General features: G+C 35.4%; 2 protein-coding genes across 2 annotated transcripts; both read left to right on the top strand.

Annotated features, from left to right (window-relative positions):
• Window positions 1-4,228: 4,228 nt before the first annotated feature.
• LOC109169688 (transcription factor bHLH148-like) lies at window positions 4,229-5,653 on the top strand. The gene is made up of 2 exons (XM_019318554.1): window positions 4,229-4,488; window positions 4,746-5,653. Exon 2 carries the CDS (start codon window positions 4,817-4,819, stop codon window positions 5,489-5,491), a length of 675 nt encoding a protein of 224 aa, XP_019174099.1. The 5' UTR covers window positions 4,229-4,488; window positions 4,746-4,816; the 3' UTR covers window positions 5,492-5,653.
• A 12,335-nt stretch (window positions 5,654-17,988) lies between these two features.
• On the top strand, window positions 17,989-20,462 carry LOC109169677 (probable WRKY transcription factor 48). Its single transcript, XM_019318540.1, has 3 exons — window positions 17,989-18,487; window positions 18,759-18,911; window positions 19,406-20,462. The coding sequence occupies exons 1-3, from the start codon at window positions 18,039-18,041 to the stop codon at window positions 20,004-20,006; spliced, it is 1,203 nt and encodes a 400-aa protein (XP_019174085.1). The 5' UTR covers window positions 17,989-18,038; the 3' UTR covers window positions 20,007-20,462.
• The last annotated feature ends 124 nt before the right edge of the window (window positions 20,463-20,586 follow it).

The raw sequence follows: 20,586 nt of genomic DNA, 5'->3' as shown, positions 1-20,586 counted from the left end.
TACATCTCCCATTCTTGTTCCCTTCATCCATGTTAGAGCTTCACGGATACAAATGGCCTCAGCTTCTCTCACCGTGTACTTCCCCATTAGGCGGACTGCTTTCGCACCCAAAAAGACCCCCCCATCATCATGCAAAACCCACCCGAGTCCCATTGAATTACTTGCATCATTAAAAGCCGCATCGGTATTCAACTTCAACCTTCCTTGCCGTGGCTTTCTCCAACCTTCCCCATCCGTTTCCATGCCGGCAGTCTCTTTATCCAGCTCATTAGCACTCTGCCAGGGATGCAACAAGAAACAACTCTTTGGACCATATTAACTCGCACAAACGGGATGTTGCTCCGCTTAGACTCATCCAAAATAGTTAGGTAATGAAAGAACCACTCAACCACATTACCTTGGAGTACACTGTTCGCCGGCAAACAAAAACCATCCCAAACCCGCACTGCCTCCCTGCACGATACAAACAAATGGTAGGCAGACTCCTCCTCCTGGGCACACATATGGCATGAAAAGCTACAATGAACCCTTCGTCTGTTTAGCGCATCACACGTGGGCAGAAAAGATGACGCTAACTGCCAGCTAAACAAATTCACCTTCGGGGGAACTTGTAAGCTCCAAATCCTACTCCACGGGCGGTCATCATGAACATCCCCGGCCAACATTCTGTAACATGATTTCACGGTATAATTACCCTTTGAATCTCAGTGCCAAAACCATGAATCTAGGGGCTTTCGCATACTTAAAGGAATATTAAGAATGTACCTTGCATCACGATCATTAAAAATGTCCCGAACACAACCCTCATCCCAACCAGTTTGCTGAATATTAAAAAGAGATGAGACAGGTGACTCCTTAATATTTTCTGGCAAAACGGTAGATATGTATGACTCCTCATCAACTGGTAGCCACGGATCGTAGCCTATAGCTGTACTGCGCCCATCCCCAATGCACCGCCTCATACCCTCCTTCACTACATTTTGCACCTCCAACAAACCTTGCCAAACAAAAGATGCATTACTGCAACAAGTAGCTTCTAAAAAAGAGCACTTGGGAAAATACCTACTTCTATAGACCCGAGCTAACAGCGAATTTGGCCTGGTGAGCAGTCGCCATGCTTGCTTCCCCAACAAAGCCAAATTCATCTCCCTCAACCTTCGGAAACCCAGTCCTCCACTACTCTTCGGAGCACACAGACCATTCCACGCCCGCCATCGCATCCCCTTCCCGTTCCCTATTGCACCCGTCCACCAATACTCATTTAGGGCAGTCTCAATCTCCTTGCATACACCAACTGGCAGTAAGAAAACCATCATAGCATAACATGGGAGAGCTTGTAACACATTCTTTAACAATACCTCACGGCCAGCTCGAGATAAGAACTTGGAATTCCAACTCCTAACACGACTCAGTATCTTATCCTTAAGGAAACCAAACACAGCCTTCTTATTCCGACCCACTAGCGAGGGGGAGCCCCAAATACTTGCCATGTGTTTCCCCTTGACTCACCCCCAGGATATGAACAACTTCATTACGGGTTTGATGTGGCACATTTGCACTAAAACACACCAAAGACTTATCGAAATTGATTTTTTGCCCCGAAGCGGTAGCATACACATCGAGGACCCCCTTCATCTGCTCACTCTCTTCCTTGTTTGCACGCATAAAAAGGAAACAATCGTCCGCGAATAGAATATGAGAAATCGGCGGTGCTCCTCGTGCTACAGTGATTCCATGCATGTCACCTCGTCTCATCTTTTGCTCAATTAGTGCACTTAATCCTTTTGCCACTAATAGAAACAGGTACGGTGAAAGCCGGTCCCCCTGCCGCAGACCCCTACTGGGGCAGATAGGCCCTAACTTGCGTTGCTCGTATAATATATGATAATTCACCGAGCTTACAGTCTCCATCAAGATATTTACCCATTTCAAGTCAAACCCCACTTTAAGCATAACTGCTCTAAGAAACCGCCACTCGACCCGATCATATGCTTTACTCATGTCCACCTTCAACGCAGCAACCCTTACTTTCCCCTGAGTTTTCCGTTTCAGATAATGATGTGCCTCATAAGCAAGCATAACATTATCCGAGATTAACCTACCCGGCACAAACGCACTCTGAGCATCGCATATAATCCCATTCAAGAGCGGCTTCACACGGTTCGCACACACCTTAGCTGCTATTTTATACAACACATTGCAGAGCGCAATGGGGCGTAAATCCTTCATTGTTTCCGGGTTCCCCTTCTTCGGTATCAACACAATCAAACTCTCATTAGCACGAGGAGGTAATTGACCGGTATCAATGAAACTTCTGCCAAACTGCGTCACATCAGCCTCGACTATCTCCCAGAAATACTGATAAAACCCCGGACCAAACCCATCTGGCCCCGGCGACTTATCAGGATGCATTTGAAAGGCCGCGACACGCACCTCTTCAGCACTAACCGGGCGTACTAGTCTTGCATTTTCCTCCGCCTTCACATACTGCCGCATACAGGCAATTACTTCTTCCATTTCCCCGTCCTCCGCAGTAAACACCTCCTTGAAATAATTAACCATTACCCCGCCAATCTCCTCCTCCCCCTCAACCCAATCACCATGCTCATTCCTCAGCTTTCTCACCGTATTCCGCCTCCGACGTGCCTTCACACTATTATGAAAGAACTTTGTATTCTGATCTCCCCCCCCCCCGCCACCAGTGCTCCTTGGCCCTTTGTTTCCAATACAAATGCTGTTGCTCCAACAAGATTAAGAACTCCTTCTCAACAGATTCATATGCCGCACATCCATCACTATCCGTTCTCGCTCGTAGGGCCTCCAGCCTTAACTTACAGGCCTCAATTCGCCTCAAAAAGTTCTTATTATAATTCCGGCCCCATGCCCAAATATCATGGCTACACGCAACAATTCTATCCAAGACATCTAGTCCCATAGTTTTGTCCCAACTCTGCTGTACGATTTCCTTACAAATATCCTCCCGCAGCTACATATTATCAAAACAAAATCTCCGTCGCCTCGACGCTTGTTGAACTACCACATGAGTAACCACAAGAGGAAGATGGTCACTATACGAGACAGTTACAGAATGTGCCACAGCCCCTTCATACATCAATAGCCAAGTAAAAAAAACAAAAATAATAAGAAACATTACATTAGGAAAAATTGGATGGACCAAATCATTTTCTCCAAATGTAATGACATTTTTTTAATTATCACCAATTTTACTATGTAAACTTGATTATTAAAATTTGCACTTCTTAAAAAATTTTTAGGTTTACACATTTAGTATTAACATTTTGCATATTTAATATTAAAAGGTTGCATTTATAACATTACGAAAGTGTATTGAACTTAGGGTTTTGATTTTAGAATTTATTTCTAAGTTTTTTTTTTTTAATTTTATTTGATTTAGTGGTTCACTTTTTATTGCTTCGGGTCTAACATTTACGATTTATATTTAAAATTTAGTTTTTTATTAATTTTTATTTTTATTTTTTAAAAATTTTAGTTGTTACAAATTGCATATTTAAGTGTTGAAGTTTGCAAAGTGAAGTTGACAATAATTATGAAAATGTCACCGTATTTTTTTAAAATTTGATATGATTCGTTTAACTTTTACTGATGCAAGACTGAGATGAGTTCTTAATTTTCTCTGAGGTGTGTTACCATGGGATCATGAGTGTGTGTGTATATATATATATATATATATTATTCATTGCCAAAATTTATGTCATTGTATTAAACTCTTATAGTTCTCGTGATACATGGAATCTAATAAATACATACAGTAATAATGAATACTGGTTTATTGCCCCCAACCTTTTGTTCTATGCATGAACTAATGAAACAAAATAAAAATTGGAATGATGTGGTCTCAAAATTCGTTTGGCGTGCCGGCAATGCTAACGTTCTTTTATTTCTTAATGTTTATTCGTAATAGTTTTATGATCATTTTCTAGAATCTTTATGTTTATGTTATTGAATAAACATGTATTAAAATAAATATAAAAATCAATACATATTTTATTTTAACGTAGTGTTAAAAATCTAAAAATAAATGTGAAATTCAATAGGAATGAATGAATATGGAATTTATTTTCAATTGACATATACTAAGTTACTAACCCACTTTATTATAAAAGTTTTAAGAAAAATCTCAACAAGAAAATGTAATTATACAAAAATGAATATAAAATTAAACTGCACAACACACATTTGTTGTGTAGTTTGTAGTGCTAAACCGATTGTACAAGCACAAATCTCCATCTCCATTCTCCACCCACACATTAAAAAGAGGACAACGCCTTCTCTCCTGTGTTCCCGGCCCATTTTTTCACCACCTCCCAAACACGCCCCGCCGGGAGTCTCTCCACATTCCAACGCCTCTCTCTCTCTCGTTCTCGCTCTGGTATACACACGCACAAGCACAGTGCTGAAACAAGGCAGAACTTCTGAAATAATGGCTTCACCTTCTGCTTCTATCAGGTACTTTTCATATCCAGTGCGACTTTATTTTGCAAGTTAATTTTGATTTATATATATACGTGCTTGATTAAGAGATAACCGCGTCTGTCAATCTTGAATTGCTTTGAGCCTCGTTTCTTCGAATCAGTATGTGAATCTATCATTCTAATTATCTACGGGCCATCTCTTCATTTTTAAGTGTGCATTATATATATATATATATATATATATATATAAACACAAATTCATACTATACACACTCCTTTTGAATCGATCAGGAGTTGGTGATTCAACCGATTGGTTGGAAATTGGAATACTACATCTGATCGGATCAAACGGTAGTGCGTTAATGGCATCGGCTCTGATGTCGAATCCGGTGATGAGCTCCGAAAGTAGAGCAGCGGCTAGGAGAAGGAAGAAGAAGAGAAGCCAAATTCCTAGTGCTCAAGCTGTGGACGTAAACAATAACGGCTCAACCGCTGAATGGAAATCCGAAGCTCAACAACAAGTGTACTCTTCCAAGCTGTTCAAAGCGCTCCGAGAAGTCCGGTTGAATTCGTCGTCAGGAACGAAGGGGGGCAGAGCCGTGCACGAAGTCGCAGATAGAGTTCTGGCGGTAGCCGCCAAAGGACGCACGAGGTGGAGCCGCGCCATCCTCACTAACAGGCTGAGGCTCAAGTTCATGAAGAAGCACAACAGAAGGCAGAGAATGGTGGTTGCGGCGGCTAACGGGAAGAGCCGGGTGCCGAAGAAATCGAGAGTAAGTATCCTCCGGCTGAAAACAAAAAACTTACCGACTGTACAGAGAAAGGCTCGTGTTCTCGGGCGGCTCGTTCCTGGCTGCCGGAAGGAGCCGCTGCCTGTGATTCTAGAAGAAGCCACTGATTATATAGCGGCTTTAGAGATGCAAGTCCGCGCCATGAGCACTTTAGCTCAACTGCTTTCCGGTGGCGGTGGTTCTTCTTCTTCTTCTAGCTCCGCTCCTCTTAATCCGCCTGGCTCCAGCCGGCCTCCTCAGAGTTGATGATGACTTTGACTCTTCATTTTTCTTTATTATTTTTTTAAATATTACAAATTTTCTTCTATTATCGTGCTCTATATCTCTTATGAACATCCCCTGTTAAATATGTCATCTTCTTTCTCTTCATTTTCAATTTGAATAGATATATTTTATTTTATTTTGTCTTGATTTGCATTTAATATGATTGGATGAAAACGAGGAAAATTCATCTGATCTGTGTGGGTTTGGTGCAAAGCTTATAGGTCGCCATCCTCTTTATTCACGTGGGAAGGAGTATTGTGATTTGCGGTTTAATCCTCATTCCCTTGTAGTATCTATTATGTATGCCCTGGAACTTAGCCCGCCGTTAGCCCACATTTGATCAGATGAGGCATACCTGAAAATTAAATTCACGTGCAGAATGTTTAATGTGGTACTTATAATCATGAACTACACTGTCTATTAACGTGTTTGTTGTTTTTGGAATGTTTACCAACATGTATTATACATATTGGGCAGACAAATGAGATGGGTATATATATGTGTTAGTTGATGGTGTTTGGGTAGGGTAGGAGAAAGTGGGAATTGAATGAGCTGAGGCAGCATCAAACATGGGTGGGTTACATTTCTTTAGTTTGGTAATTGAATTATTTGGTTGTGTTGGCAGCATGAGCATGTGGTGTTCAACTATTCTGCTCTATCTCCCATTCCGATGTGAATGTGAACCCTTTTTGCTTTGTAGTTTGTTGTGGCATAGGGGAGTTTAGGGGACAAGCCATCCTGCCAGGAGAGAGTGAGAGACCCCTCCATGTGACTATCCAAGCTTTAGCTTAATTAGAAAGTTGCATTGTGAAGTGATGTCCTTTTTTTTTTTTTTTTTTTTTTTTTTTTTAAATAAATAATCCTCCGGCTCTATTTGTTGTCACATACATACTATACTATGCATACATTTTCCAAATTACATATAGCTCACGTACGTGGTGGTGAGAAGAAGGCTCTTGTGTAAGTATGTTTTCATTATTTTCTTTTATGTGTGTAATAATTCTGTCAATATACTATTTTTTAAATTTAATTTCCCACTTCAATAATATATATAATTTATAGGAGTATCGATTAGGTACGGTATGACACCTAACTAACTTTAAAAATATATTAAATTAGTTTGTAAAAAAAATTGTTGTCTCTAAGTGTTGGTCATTTTTAGAGGAAAATAGAAACTTGATATATGTATATATGTGTGTATTGCGAAATGACAATTGATATATCTTGAAAGCAGCTTGGTGTTTGGGTTATTGTGGACATATCATTTGGATTTGTTAATTCTTGTTTTGTAGCTCCCAATGGTGAGTAAATCTAGCAATTGCAATCTGATCTTATCGTAACAATACAAGCAATTAGTGGGAATGCATTTGACTGGTAGATTTAGACATGATGTAACATATATAATATAATGTAATATAAGATCATAGGTGGATATATAGTATAGTAACGAGACGGCCCAATTAAAATGGCATCACCCTTTAATTTGTATGATATGTCAAACCATTTTCATACAATTAAAAGTGCTGTGATATTGACATCCCATGTAAATATGTATTGCAGATGAGAGATTTTATTTTAGTTTTAATTAGAAGAGATGAGAGTATGGGGGTGGAGAATGATAAGTTGATGAAGGCAGGCAGGCAGGCAGGCCCACCCACATGGTGGCCACTTTTAATTTGGTATTGAGGTGGAACCCACCACCTTCCTGATTTGTGATACATTTCGTAGTGTTTTTGCTAACTTGGTTTAATCACTTTATTGAATAAATAAGAAAAGAAAAAGAAAACGAAAACTGTATCATCATCACTACTTTAATTTGCATGGGACCTAATCTAAGGGGTGAAGTCCGTGGCAGCCCATGTGCCCATGTTTACCATAATCTTCTTTTTGCATTCATCACCAACTTGCATTGTGTGCATGCAGCACCCGCTGCTTCGCCCACTTTAATTTGGTAATACCCCGGTTTGGATTAAAGTGCATGTGATGTTTACAATACACTCAATATTTATATTTATTCATTTTCTAATTCTACTTTATGATAGTATAATAATGTTTTAATAGTCTAATCACTAGTTTAGTGGCACCAAGTTGCACTCCCATATGGGAGATGAGAGGTTGTGGATTAGAGCCTCAGTGGGGGTAGTTTTGATTCTTTGTGCTTTAGTACGTAAGTTGAGAAATGGTATTGACTCTTTGTGCTTTAGTAAGTTAAGAAAGTAATTAGGAAGAGATTCAGCATTGTAACAAAGTCAATAAAAGAAAAGAAAATACATGTGTCATTATTCTAATTCATTCATTGTTCTTCATTTGATGAGAGTTATACTAAGTACTAGGGGTGTTCATTCGGTCGAACGGTTAACCGAACTGTTTTAACCGAACCGAATTAACCGAATTTTTTTTTGCTTTAACCATTAACTGAACCGAAATTTACTCTACCGAATTGACCGAACCGAACTTTTTTTCGGTTAACCGATTAACCGAAATTTTTAACCCTAAAATTTAAAATCCATAAAATAATTCCTAAAATAATAATTCCAATTAAAATAAAATACATATCATAATAAATTCAGATTATTATTTATTCTATTTGACATTTTGACTATTTATGATTTTAGTAATTATATATTTAATATTTAATATATTATATTATATATATATATATATTCCAAAATTCGGTTAACCGTTCGGTTAACCGACAATTTCGAACCGAATTAACCGTTAACCGAATTTTAGAAAAACCTTTAACCATTAACCGAACCGAAATATTTCGGTTCGAAAACGGTTAACCGAATTTCGTCGGTTCGGTCGGTTAACCGAAATTTCTCCGAAATTTGCACACCCCTACTAAGTACATTTATCATTTTCCATGGTTATTTAGGTAGGTTGAGTATTGACATGTATGCCAACGCGCGCCAAAGTGAAATCAAGTAATGCATTAATTAAGTCCTTTTCTTTAAACTTTTGTGTTAAACAAGTCTTATGCTCTCCTCTTAGCTTCTCTCATCTACTTTAATTTGTCCTCACATTTATAATAAGTCTTCAAACTTAATTTTAACAAAATAAAATATTATTGTTAAAAATAATTAAGAAACTATTATATATATAGTGATAGATAGTTACGTTTGTGAGAAAACTAATAATTGATGAATCCTTTGAGCATAAGCAGTATTATTTTGACATGATTAAAAGAGTGGTTGAGTATTAATTAATACTCCGTAAGTAATATATATATATATATATATATATATATATATATATATATATATATATATATATATATATATATAAATTTGTTGGAAGCTAAGCTATCTAGGTAGATGGTGCAGTAGCTAGGAAGAATTGAAATGGAAGTAATGGATGTAGTGGAATGGGATGAGATGTGTTAGTTGTCCCGGCCCGTTGTGTCTATAGCTGCTACACTTAATTTCTCAAAATGCTTGCTATCTATCAAAATGCTCCCGTCGTCTCTTTTTTTTTTTTTTTTTTTTTGGATATATGTATGTATGTATATGAATATATGATTATGATAAAGTGAATATAAATAATCAACAAAAATATAATCACATTGTGAATAACTTAGGTGCAGTGCATGAATAAATATATGTTGATTGAGATGGGGATGATAGAGATCGAAGAAATGATGGAGATGGAGATGGATAGTATAGTATAGTAGGTGAATTTGGTGATGGAGTTGCTGCGGCCATTGCCAATAAATGTGCTACTATACTCCATCGATCTCATCTCTATCTTATCTCATCTGCTGCTAATTAAGCTATACACATACATACATACATTACCATTTACCAATTAACAACGTAACACATATATATATATATATATATATATATATATATATATATATATATATATATAGTTGAATAAAGTATATATGTTGAAAGCACATACAGGCGTGAGTGGTACGTGCTACACTACATATTAAGTTGAAGAAGAAGAAGAAGAAGAAGAAGATGGTCGCCTAGGGATCGGAGACAACATCAAACCTGCTACCATATCCTGCTCTGTTCGGAAGATTGAGTTTAATTTGTCTTTAACAATTAACATTCAGGGTTCCACGGAACTGAGACCTAAAACTAACCGTCTTTATTTGGCCCATTTATGCTTTAAGGCCCATTCTAATAACTATCAACTATCAACAATATATTTACTTCCAACCCCATTTGCTTTCGTAAAAGTAAGTGGACAAATTTTAACGTGAACACTCGTCTATGTAATAGCATGTAAAATGACATTGTATCATTTTTATTTTATTATATACGATCTTTTTATTTTCTACGCTCTAATTTCATTATATTAACACTAAAATATCATTGTAATTACATTTGAAGATTATTGTATACACTATTTTTAATAATTTCATTATAATAACAGTGTAGTATCATTTTAATGACACTTTAGTAAGTTCATTTGACAAAATACAAACATTATTGTATTGTATGGGCTCTGTTTTTAATTTTATTAAAATTATACAATCCTTGGAACCCACCACACACATGAGGAGGTGTGTTAAGCCATTAATGTGCAATCCAACTATCAACTTAGGTTTTTAGTTGAGATGAAACACATGTTTCAATTTGATATCAGATCCAGACCAAAGGTCATAGGTTCAAATTTCAATTAGTTAGTTGAGATGGAGCCCATGTTTCAATTTATACTAGTTGAACGGAAGTAAGAGCCGGTGGCGGAGCAGAGTGAAGTAGGCAAAAAATAAGGCATTGGTGGTGTGGGCGGGCGACAAGAATGCATGTGGCGTTACAGAATCTTAATCGGATATGGGCAATGGGCGGTGACAAGGCACCGACTTATCCAAGCTACCGGCCTGCAACTATATTATATTATATTATACTGTCCCTAGCTACTTCCTTGGGGTAGATACTTTACATACTCATGGATGTCAATAATAATAATGGGAATCCTCAGCTCCTGCGGGCAAACGGCCACATTTCACTCTCTCATCTCTATCTATCATATCATCCTACCTAGCTAGCTAGCTCGATCTTACTGTTTCTGAAAACGACTATAAACCTTAAAAATGAAATCTTGTTAGGAAGGAGTATCGTATCAGAAGGATGGATACAGCGGAAGCATGAATTGAATTGAATTGAATGATCCAGATAAGGAGACAGATAGATGAAGTCTCAACAATTTTTATCAACAAATAATAATAATAATAATATCATGGAGGAGCTGAGCTAGCTAGCGCTGCGTAATAAAATAAAATAAAATAAAAATTAAATGGACGGAAAAGAGGCAGAGACGTGCACGCAAAACTAACGATAGAGATTTTGTCAGGTTGTGCAATGGCATTATATTGACGCGTTTTGCGTCTCAAATCAAACAACCACTGAACCATTACAACTATAGTATATATGTTCGTTTCACCTTTGACTTCAAACTTCATCTCTTCTACCTCCATCTGTTACCTTAGCTTAGCTTGCCTCCTCAGCTCATCCATATGTATCATGTATATATAAACAAAACCCACCCTGGCCTTAATTAACTTCGGCCCTGTTTGGTAAAAAATTGACCTATAAACCAATTTTAACTTATTTGACCACTATTAATTGTTTGATTTAGTTAAAATATCAATATAAATGTTTGATTAATTAGTTTTTTACAACTCCAAAAGGCTAAAATTAAAAAAGCTACTCCAAGCAACTTTTTCAATTAGCCTTTTAAAAAAAGAAATTATACCAAACAGCTATCAGCTAACAACTAATTTACCAAACATTTTTTTTACAATCAACTAATGTTATCAACTATTTATCCTCTAATTAACCAATCGTTATGCCTTGGACCCGTGTCCAGCATGCTTGCTGGACACGGGTAACAGTGCCGTTAGGCACTGTTATCTCCTTTTTTTTTTTTTTTTTAATTTCAGATCACTTTGTTATAGGAGTATATGTTCATAATTTTATTACTATATGTTAATAACTATACATTCATAACTCCATAACTGTACGTTCATAACTCTATAACTGTACATTCATAACTCCATAACTGTACATTCATAACGTCATAACTGTACATTCATAACTCCATAATTGTACATTCATAATTTTCGAAGCTCTATGTTCACAATTTTAGAGCTCTATGTTCATAATTTTATCACTATATGTTCATAATTGTAAGTTCATAATGTTAGAGCTCTTTGTTCATAATTCGATCAATAACTGTACATTCATAATTCCATAACTGTAGATTCATAATCTCATAACTGTAGATTCATAACTCCATAACTGTAGATTCATAACTCTATAACTGTACATTCATAATCTTCGAAGCTCTATATTCACAATTTTAAAGCTCCATGGTCATAATTTTATCACTATATATGTTCATAATTGTAAGTTCATAATGTTAGAGCTCTGTGTTCATAATTTCATAATTGCATAACTGTACATTCATAACGGCATAACTGTACATTCATAACGGCATAACTGTACATTCATAATCAAAAAAAAAATAAATAACGCCGTTAACGGCAAAACACGCGCGAATTTTTTTTTTTGTTAACTAAATGACGCGTTTTTTTTTTAAAACGACGTCGTTTTGGACCCGTGTCCACAATTCAATGTGGACACGGGTCCAGAGCATAATTTGCTCTAATTAACACAATCAGCTAACAGCTATCAACTAACAACCATTTTACCAAACAGGGCCTTCATCTTTTTAACCATCGCCGCCCACCCGGGCGGCGGCCCATATATATATATATATATATATATATATATATATATATATATGCTTCCCTCCGTATGGACTTACGTTGTTGCACAATAAACTAACTCCATTTTTATTTTTTATTAATGAATATATAAATAATGAAGACTACTTTGATAATTAAGTATTTCAATTCCCTTTTTTAAATTTAATTTACTGCCTTCCAATTTTTTTTATTTTTTTTTTAATTTACTCCAAGTGTCTTTGGAAATGAACTAATGAATGACGTCTATCATCTACATACCTCTCTAGAACCACAATCACTGATTCCCATTCCTAACATACATTAATTAATTATATATTGTACCACTATTCTATTCAATCACGCACTTTTTTTTTTTTTTAATTCCTCTAACCACTCATATTTCTGACCATATTATATATTTATAAATTATACTGTTCAACGAATCCAGAAGTTTTATTTTCTTTACTTTTACGTCTGTTTATAAAAATATATATGGTCAACATTGATATTTTGGAAATTTATAAATAAATACTCCCATATGTAATAATTATTATCTATATCTCATTTTATGTGTCTGGTTCAGTTGACGAAATTTGATTCATATTATTTTTAATTCAATTATTCATGATATTAAGATTAGTATTATAGGTCACACTTTTGTGAGACGGTCTTACGAATCCTTATTCGTGAGACATGTTGGGTCAATATTGAAATATAATACTCATACTGAAAAATATAATACTAATAAAGAATAAAGTGTTCATTACTCATAAGAGGAACTACATTTTTCTTCAAAAGTATTACACACTACTAGTACAAAACCAAACAAAGAACGCTGACTTTTAGCAACCGTCACGGAAAGTCCAAGGCTTTATGCGACCCTAGTATCCGCGACTGTTGCACAACAGTTCCGAAAAGTCCTTTACAACATGTACTAGTGACACTTTTCCATTCCATATAAGTAAGAAATATTTTATTCATGGTTAGTACTACATGTTTCAGTATAAGTATTACATTTCATATTGATCCGACCCGTCACACGGACAAACGTAAGATGGCCTCAGATAATTTTTTGCCGAATATTATTATATAAAATTTATATATTTAAAAACTACGGTACTATAAAACACAAAAAAAAAAAAAAAAAAAAAAAGAGAGAGAGAGAAATTATTAGAAAAAATATATATAAAATAAACAAATAAGAAATATATAGTTGGTTTAACTAATGAATAATAAACATGATAAATAAAATATAACATAAAAAATATTAATTATTATATTTCAACAAAATAATACCATGTACAGTAAAATTGTTTTACTGACTCGTGAGTTCCTATAAGAGTGAATTTCATTTTTGGTCCTACTATAATAGGGGCGTTTCCAATTTCAGTCCATTTTAATTTTTTTTTTTTTTTGTTACTTTACAACCACTATTATTGAATGTATTCCACTTTTAGTCCACCGTTAATATTTCCGTCAAGAGGCCGTATAATCAAATGATATTTTGGTCTTTTCACTACTGGAAATTATGAAATTTCCGACCACCTGAAAGTGATCTTAAATCAAGTCGAAAGCCTTGTTCCGACCACTTTTGGTATCCGGAAAAACCTTTGTTGCTATTTCCGACCACTTTTTGGTATTAACTTGATTTAAAATCACTTTTATGTGGTTGGAAATTTCATAATTTCCAGTAGTGTTTTATGTTTGTCTCTACTCTTTTAACCCAGGCGCTTCGTCCTCCTCCTCCGATATTCGAAGATGGCTCTTCAAACAACGAGAATGGGAAGCCAAAGCTACATCGTTTCGTTCGTTCCAACATGGACCGACGAGGTTTCTTAGGTTTTAGGTTTAATGTTCTCATTTCTTTAGTCAAACATCGTCTTGGATGAGAAGGAAGGTCAAAATACCCCTAGATTATACGGCCTCTTGATGAAAATACTAACGGTTAGACTAAAAGTGGAACACATTCAATAATAGTTGTTATAAAGTGACAAAAAAATTAAGGTAAACTAAAATTAAAAACGCCCCTATAACAATAGGACCAAAAATAGAATTCACTCTTCCTATAAAATGCCATAATATATCTTTAAGAAGAAGAATAGAAAAACGTATGCATTTATTCTCTCTCTCTCTCTCACTTTTCCCTTTTTTTCCTTTTTTTTTTTTTTGCTTTCAAATCCTATCATTCTATTTTATGAATGATTGATGTTTTAAATGAAAAGATTCAATGTTTAATAAAACGTTATAATCTAAAATTGATTCCCTCCATTAATATAAAAGTGGGGGTGGATGAAAATGGGGAATCTTGAAGTTTTGTTATTGGGAGATAAGTTTAGGAAGACGGAAATATAATTATTGTGGATGAAATTAGCTAAATGCGATTTTAAAGTAAAATAAGATATATAGTTAGCGTAATTCGCGGTTGCATCACATGGAAAAGAATATGGAATTTGATAAAGATATTGAATGGCAAAATAAACAAACTACGTAAGTACATGCACCAACCTAGCTATATATAGCTTCCCCTACTATTCCTCTAATTCTTATTGAATTGCTCCAAATATAATAATAATGATTATTATCATTATTAATATTAATATTGTATATTGTATATTGAATGCTGAGCAAGTTGTGGTAAATTAAAATTAAAGTAATTAATACTACACAAGGTTACAAGTTTGACTATCAATAAGAGAGATTTGTTAACCTACTTGATTTTAGCCGGTCAACTATGGACAACTTTGACTGATGATTTTTTATCGACTATGATTTACCTAGTACACATTTTTTTATAGTGATTGTGAATTTCCTTGCCACTGACAACTCAAAAGTAATTAATACTACTTTTTTTTTTTTGAAAGCAAAGTAATTAATACTACATAATTTGCAAAAATATTATATATGCATTATCACAATAAGCTTGGGAATTATTACATTGGGTAATCTCAATTGAGTTAGGTAATTGATTGGACTCCTTAAAATAGGTCTCTATTAGCTTGCTTGGTTTGAACTGATTAATCTTTTTATAATTATAGGGTCAAAAGGTAAGCTTCACTCATAACATGGTTATAGCCTCTCTCCTAAATTAAAGATATTATAACACAAATGTAAAAATCTTAATTGATGTATTATTCAATTCCCTAGTTACATAGACTTGTAAAATAAAATAAATAAATAAATAAATAAAAATCCACCGATCTCCGATCTGTTGCAATATGAATGAATGGGACAATATTATATTTTCCCAGTTAAATATAATTCCGTATTAACAAACTAGGTGGATGGGTAAAATAGCTACGCCTACCAATCCTTACTAATTAAGGATATAATGAAACCTAAAACACTGACTCTGTTTAGGATGCATGTAGTATTTGGAATTTGAACCTGTGATCTTTTAAAGTCTTTGGCTGTAGATTTAGGTTGTTTGAACCAGCCTTATTTTGCTGAATAACTTACCTAGCTAGCTATGAATATGTATATATATGTGTGTGTGGGAGATTATAATTATTTGTTCAACGCCAACGAGGATGCATGTCAATCTTTGAAATGGTCGTAAACAAATTAAAGCGATGGAACGTATAACGCAAGAAAACCCCAAAAGCAGTGGTGTTACGTTGTACGTTCAATCTCAACACCATATTGCACTGCACTGCACTGCACTGTACATAATATTATATAATTAGAGCAATTAGTATTAATGTACTATTATAGAGAAACCGCGTAAAACTTGCATGTGCTTTGTCTTACTTGCATTATTTTATTATACTATTGATATATGTTAATGTTTTGAAATGTTAACTCATTGTTTGCCACGTGAAATAGATTGCCCATCCTAGCTTTTACATATACATATACATATGTATATATAGTATAATTTATTCTGAAAATTAAATTAAATGTATGAGCTGAGCAAAAAATGATATTCTTAAATTTTGTCATACGAAGATGTTTCGTTTGTCGCATGTATAGCTTGGCAACCAATAAATGTGATAGTGTCTTCTTAAAGAGGGTTTGGGAAGGGCAAAAATATATGGAAAGAAGGCGACCAGGGCCGTGTATTATGGCAACACTTTTTTGTTTTCTTCTAATTAATCTCAACACACACAATCATCTGTATTATATATCATGCAATTGATGATAGATGAACTATCTAGCTACTAGCAACTCAACTTGCGCTTGGACTTTCCTTTAGCTGGCCCCCTGCGCTCAATTCACAAACATAAGGATTCTACAAAAGATGTTCATTAAAAGTAACGAACGAAATAAAAACAAACAGATAATTAAAGTAATAATGTCAATTTAGATAGAGCGTGTGTTTGATAAGTGTTAAAATTAGTGATTGAAGGAAATTGAGAAGTGAAGGAGATGGATTGATTTGAAATGAATTCAATTGCAATATATATATATATATATATATATATATATATATATATATATATATATTAGTCATTTAACACTTTAGTCACATTAAGTTGGCTCTTAATTATCGTGGCGTAGACCTTGCAACCATTATAGATATTGGTATAAAAGGTGATGAGGATTGGACATCCGATCCCCTCATGCACCCACTGCACATCTCTCCTTATTATTGATGTTCATTATTACTCCGTATTATATTGGTGTTAATAATGCATCTAAAGTGTAAAAAGGATCCGAATTTTTAAGACTTTAAGGCAATTTATGTAGAATTTCTTGTTTTAAGGCTTCTTTTTTTTTTCTTTTTTTTTTTTTGGCGTATTCTTTACTAGGCTGTTAACGAACAGAACATAAACGAACGGAGGTTGTTCGTGTTCGTTTGTTAAGGTTTTTGGAGTGTTTGTGTTCATTTGTTAAGGTTTTTGAAAATCATATTCGTGTTCCTTTGCTAAGCGTTTATTAGTGTTTGTTGGCATTTGATGCTTTACACATTTGTCATGTTTAAAGGAAGTGAAATAAGAATTAGGATGGAGTAAACGTAATATAATGGGAAGAGGTGGGCTTAACATCATTTCCCAAGAAAGAAGAAAGAATTGGTATAAAGTTGAAAGCAGCTCCCATACATAATCAAATTAAATTCCATTTACACCACTGCACCCTACTTACCTGTAACCGGAACCTAATTCTGAATTAATAATCTCCGGTTCATTAACCAATCCGAAGCGAAACGGTAATCTTTCTCGATGGTCGGAAACATTTGTTTATGTTTTTTTTTTTTTTTTTTTTTTTTGCAAGAGTCTCTTTATTTAATATAGTATGTAGTACTTGCGCGATAGTTCTTGTTTAGTACAGGAAATATAATACTCCTAATATAAGTTAAGACTTCAATATTTTTACAGCTAAGACTACGTATGCGTCTGTTCGTTCTACCATAAGATTTTTTATTTTATTTGTTTATATGCGTGTTTGTGTGTAAATCCTATTGGTTTCTCACTCATATAGATACGGGCGATTGTCGGTCAACCTCAAGGTAGTGGGACCAATAATGTGTTTGTGTAGGCCGGAATCACAAAAAAGAAAAGAAAGAAAAAAAAAAAAAAAAAAAAAAAGCTTACAGACAGAGTCAATATATATAATATATTCACATACACTAGAAAATTACCATACCCTACCAAAACCAATTACGCTGTTGTCTCAGCTCGATCTGTGTTCTTTCTTTCTTTGTTTATTTCTTTGACGATAGGCTGTAGATAGCTTTGATTTGTTTTCAATAAGAAGAAAGAACGAACCTCGATCACACTGCACCCCCAGTGAGGAATCTAGATATATATATATATATATATATATGCTTCTTTAATTTGAACTGATTTGATTTTTGGAATTGAATTGGAAGCTAAGGAAGAATCCATGGAGAACAAATTTGATGAGCTGATCATGAAAAGAGATAGTGTTGTTTCAATGGGAATTCCTGTATTTTCCGATGAGATTCCGAGCATCTCTCCGCCGTTGCAGCAAGCTCTGTTCGACATCTCTACGTGTGAAGCTGACAAGACTACTTATTATTCTTTGGGCTTCTTAGATGCTCAACATAACAACACTACTACACCCATACGCTCTAACACCATATTTGATCTCATCATCCACACTCCGCCGCCTTCAGCTCCCTCCCCGGTGGCTTCTACTACATCTCTTCCGGAGTCGTCCGAGGTGGTGATGAACACTACTCCCCCTACCCCTAATTCTTCAGTGCTGTCTTCGTCCTCCAATCAAGAAGCTATTGCGGTGGCCAACGATGATCAACAGCAGACCAGTAAAACAGTGGAGGAAGAAGATGAAGACAGGACTACTATGAAACAGTAATAACCCTACTACTACTACTACTCCGATTCGATTATATTTTAAATATTGATATTACCGTGCAAGCGAGCTAAGCTATATAGGCTTATAATAATAAGTAAATCCATGTTTTAATGGGGCGGTTAGTTTAATTTGTGCGTAAATTAAACTAAATAGTGTGTAGTAGTTATTATAAGTGAATTTGGTTAATTACTTGGTGGATCATACAGGAGTAACAAGCTAAGTATATATGTATAGTTGATGTTGGAATATATATGTATGTGTGTGTAGGCTGAAACTCAAAAAGAAGAAGAAGAATGAGAAGAAGAGGCAAAGGGAAGCAAGATTTGCGTTCATGACAAAGAGTGAAGTGGATCACTTGGACGATGGGTATAGATGGCGCAAGTACGGTCAAAAAGCTGTCAAGAACACCCACTTTCCCAGGTACCGCCAGCTGCATACTTATCTTATACTTTTTTTTTTTTTTGAAACACACTGCACCAATAGCAAGTATATAATCCTTGTAAATATAGCACCTCACCAATCTTATACTACTACTAGTCCAATCTACAAACATACATATTTCCACACACTATACTAGCTATACACTCCTCAACTTTGAATTCATTTGATCCCCATCTATCTTAATTAATTTAATTTATACATATATATACTTCCTAATCTTATTAACTTGTATTCTTTCACTCCATCATATATATATATATATATAGTGTTGCATTGAGCGATATATATAATGCTTACAAATTAAATTCTTGTGGCCTGGGCTGGGCTTAATCAATAAATATATTGGTGGGGCCCCGGGATTGAAGAGTAAGATGTGATAGATGTTTTTTTAGTGCAGTGGGGTGGGTATATATGAAAGCTTAATTGGTAGTTAAGTTGGGAATATATTTAATTTGGTAACAATACATATACAGGAGCTACTATCGTTGCACGGCAGCTTCATGCGGCGTGAAGAAAAGAGTAGAAAGATGGTGCGAAGATGCGTCCATTGTTGTGACCACATATGAAGGTACCCACACGCATCCGTGTCCCATCAAGCACGCCGGATCCGGTGGCCTTGCCGCCCTTGGAATTGGGAATATGCCAACACCCTCCACCTCCTTCTTTCCTACTACTACTGCACATCCACAAGGTGGAATTACCAGTAGCAGTAGTAGTTATTGTTTTCAGGACAATAATAATGTAATATTAATACCATCTCCATCTCCATCCTCTCAACAACTTCACTATCCCCTGCAACCCACCACCAGCTATTTCCGCAGTCCCACTACTTATACTAATAATATTAGCAGTGGAGCTTCACTACTTTGCGCGCACACTACTGATTCAATCACCACCACTACTTTGCATACTAATTTATTGGCATTGCCAGTGCCACAGCGAGGCCGCTCATTGCCTCCTTCTTCGCTATCACTATCATCATCCTCATTAATTCGAGACCATGGGCTTCTACAGGATATGGTACCATTTCAGATGGTAAAACAGGAGGAGCAGCCCGGCCTGCCAACAAATTAAATTAAAGATATATGCATTAGTAGCTAGCTAGCTAGGACATATATTTATGTTCTGATCTGATAATCTTGATCATTATTTGTTAGTAGATTAGTGTTCATTCCTACGTTACGTTAGTTCTAACACATCCATCCATTACTATTTTGATCAAGTATATATGATCCATCCAAATGGCCTGGTCTGTAGTACGTGGTGTTTAGCATGAACCCATCAGATAGATCAGATCACAATTATATTATATATACGTACTAGTATATGTAGCTAGGCAGGCCAGGTTTTATGTAAGACAAGTGGGTAGCTACTTGAGCATGCATTATTTATCAGGCATATATATGTAGTAAGTATTATATTGTATAGTATTACTCAAAGGATGGAATGATGAGCACGCAGATTCTGGATGGATGGGCTCTTTTCATCTTTTGTATATCCACTATCCATCATTGGATGTCTTCAATTCTTATTTAGTGGCGCATTCAATTTCGGGGATCCGATCGATCAAATTGAAGATATATATGATGATATGATATGATGTAGGCCGGGTTAGGGTTTCTTTCAATCACTGTCATTTTAACAACCCATACTA

Source organism: Ipomoea nil, unplaced genomic scaffold, assembly GCF_001879475.1.
Source record: "Ipomoea nil cultivar Tokyo-kokei standard unplaced genomic scaffold, Asagao_1.1 scaffold3321, whole genome shotgun sequence".
Taxonomy (NCBI): domain Eukaryota; kingdom Viridiplantae; phylum Streptophyta; class Magnoliopsida; order Solanales; family Convolvulaceae; genus Ipomoea; species Ipomoea nil.
Note: the sequence above shows the minus strand (reverse complement) of the source record. Positions and strands in the feature narration are given on the sequence as shown.

Bases quoted from the DNA above. Each gene is read 5' to 3' on its own strand.
- LOC109169677 (XM_019318540.1), top strand. From the start codon at position 18,039: ATGGAGAACAAATTTGATGAGCTGATCATGAAAAGAGATAGTGTTGTT. The intron at 18,488-18,758 runs GTAATAACCCTA...ATGTGTGTGTAG, and splicing joins GACAGGACTACTATGAAACA to GCTGAAACTCAAAAAGAAGA. The intron at 18,912-19,405 runs GTACCGCCAGCT...ATACATATACAG, and splicing joins AAGAACACCCACTTTCCCAG to GAGCTACTATCGTTGCACGG.
- LOC109169688 (XM_019318554.1), top strand. From the start codon at position 4,817: ATGGCATCGGCTCTGATGTCGAATCCGGTGATGAGCTCCGAAAGTAGA.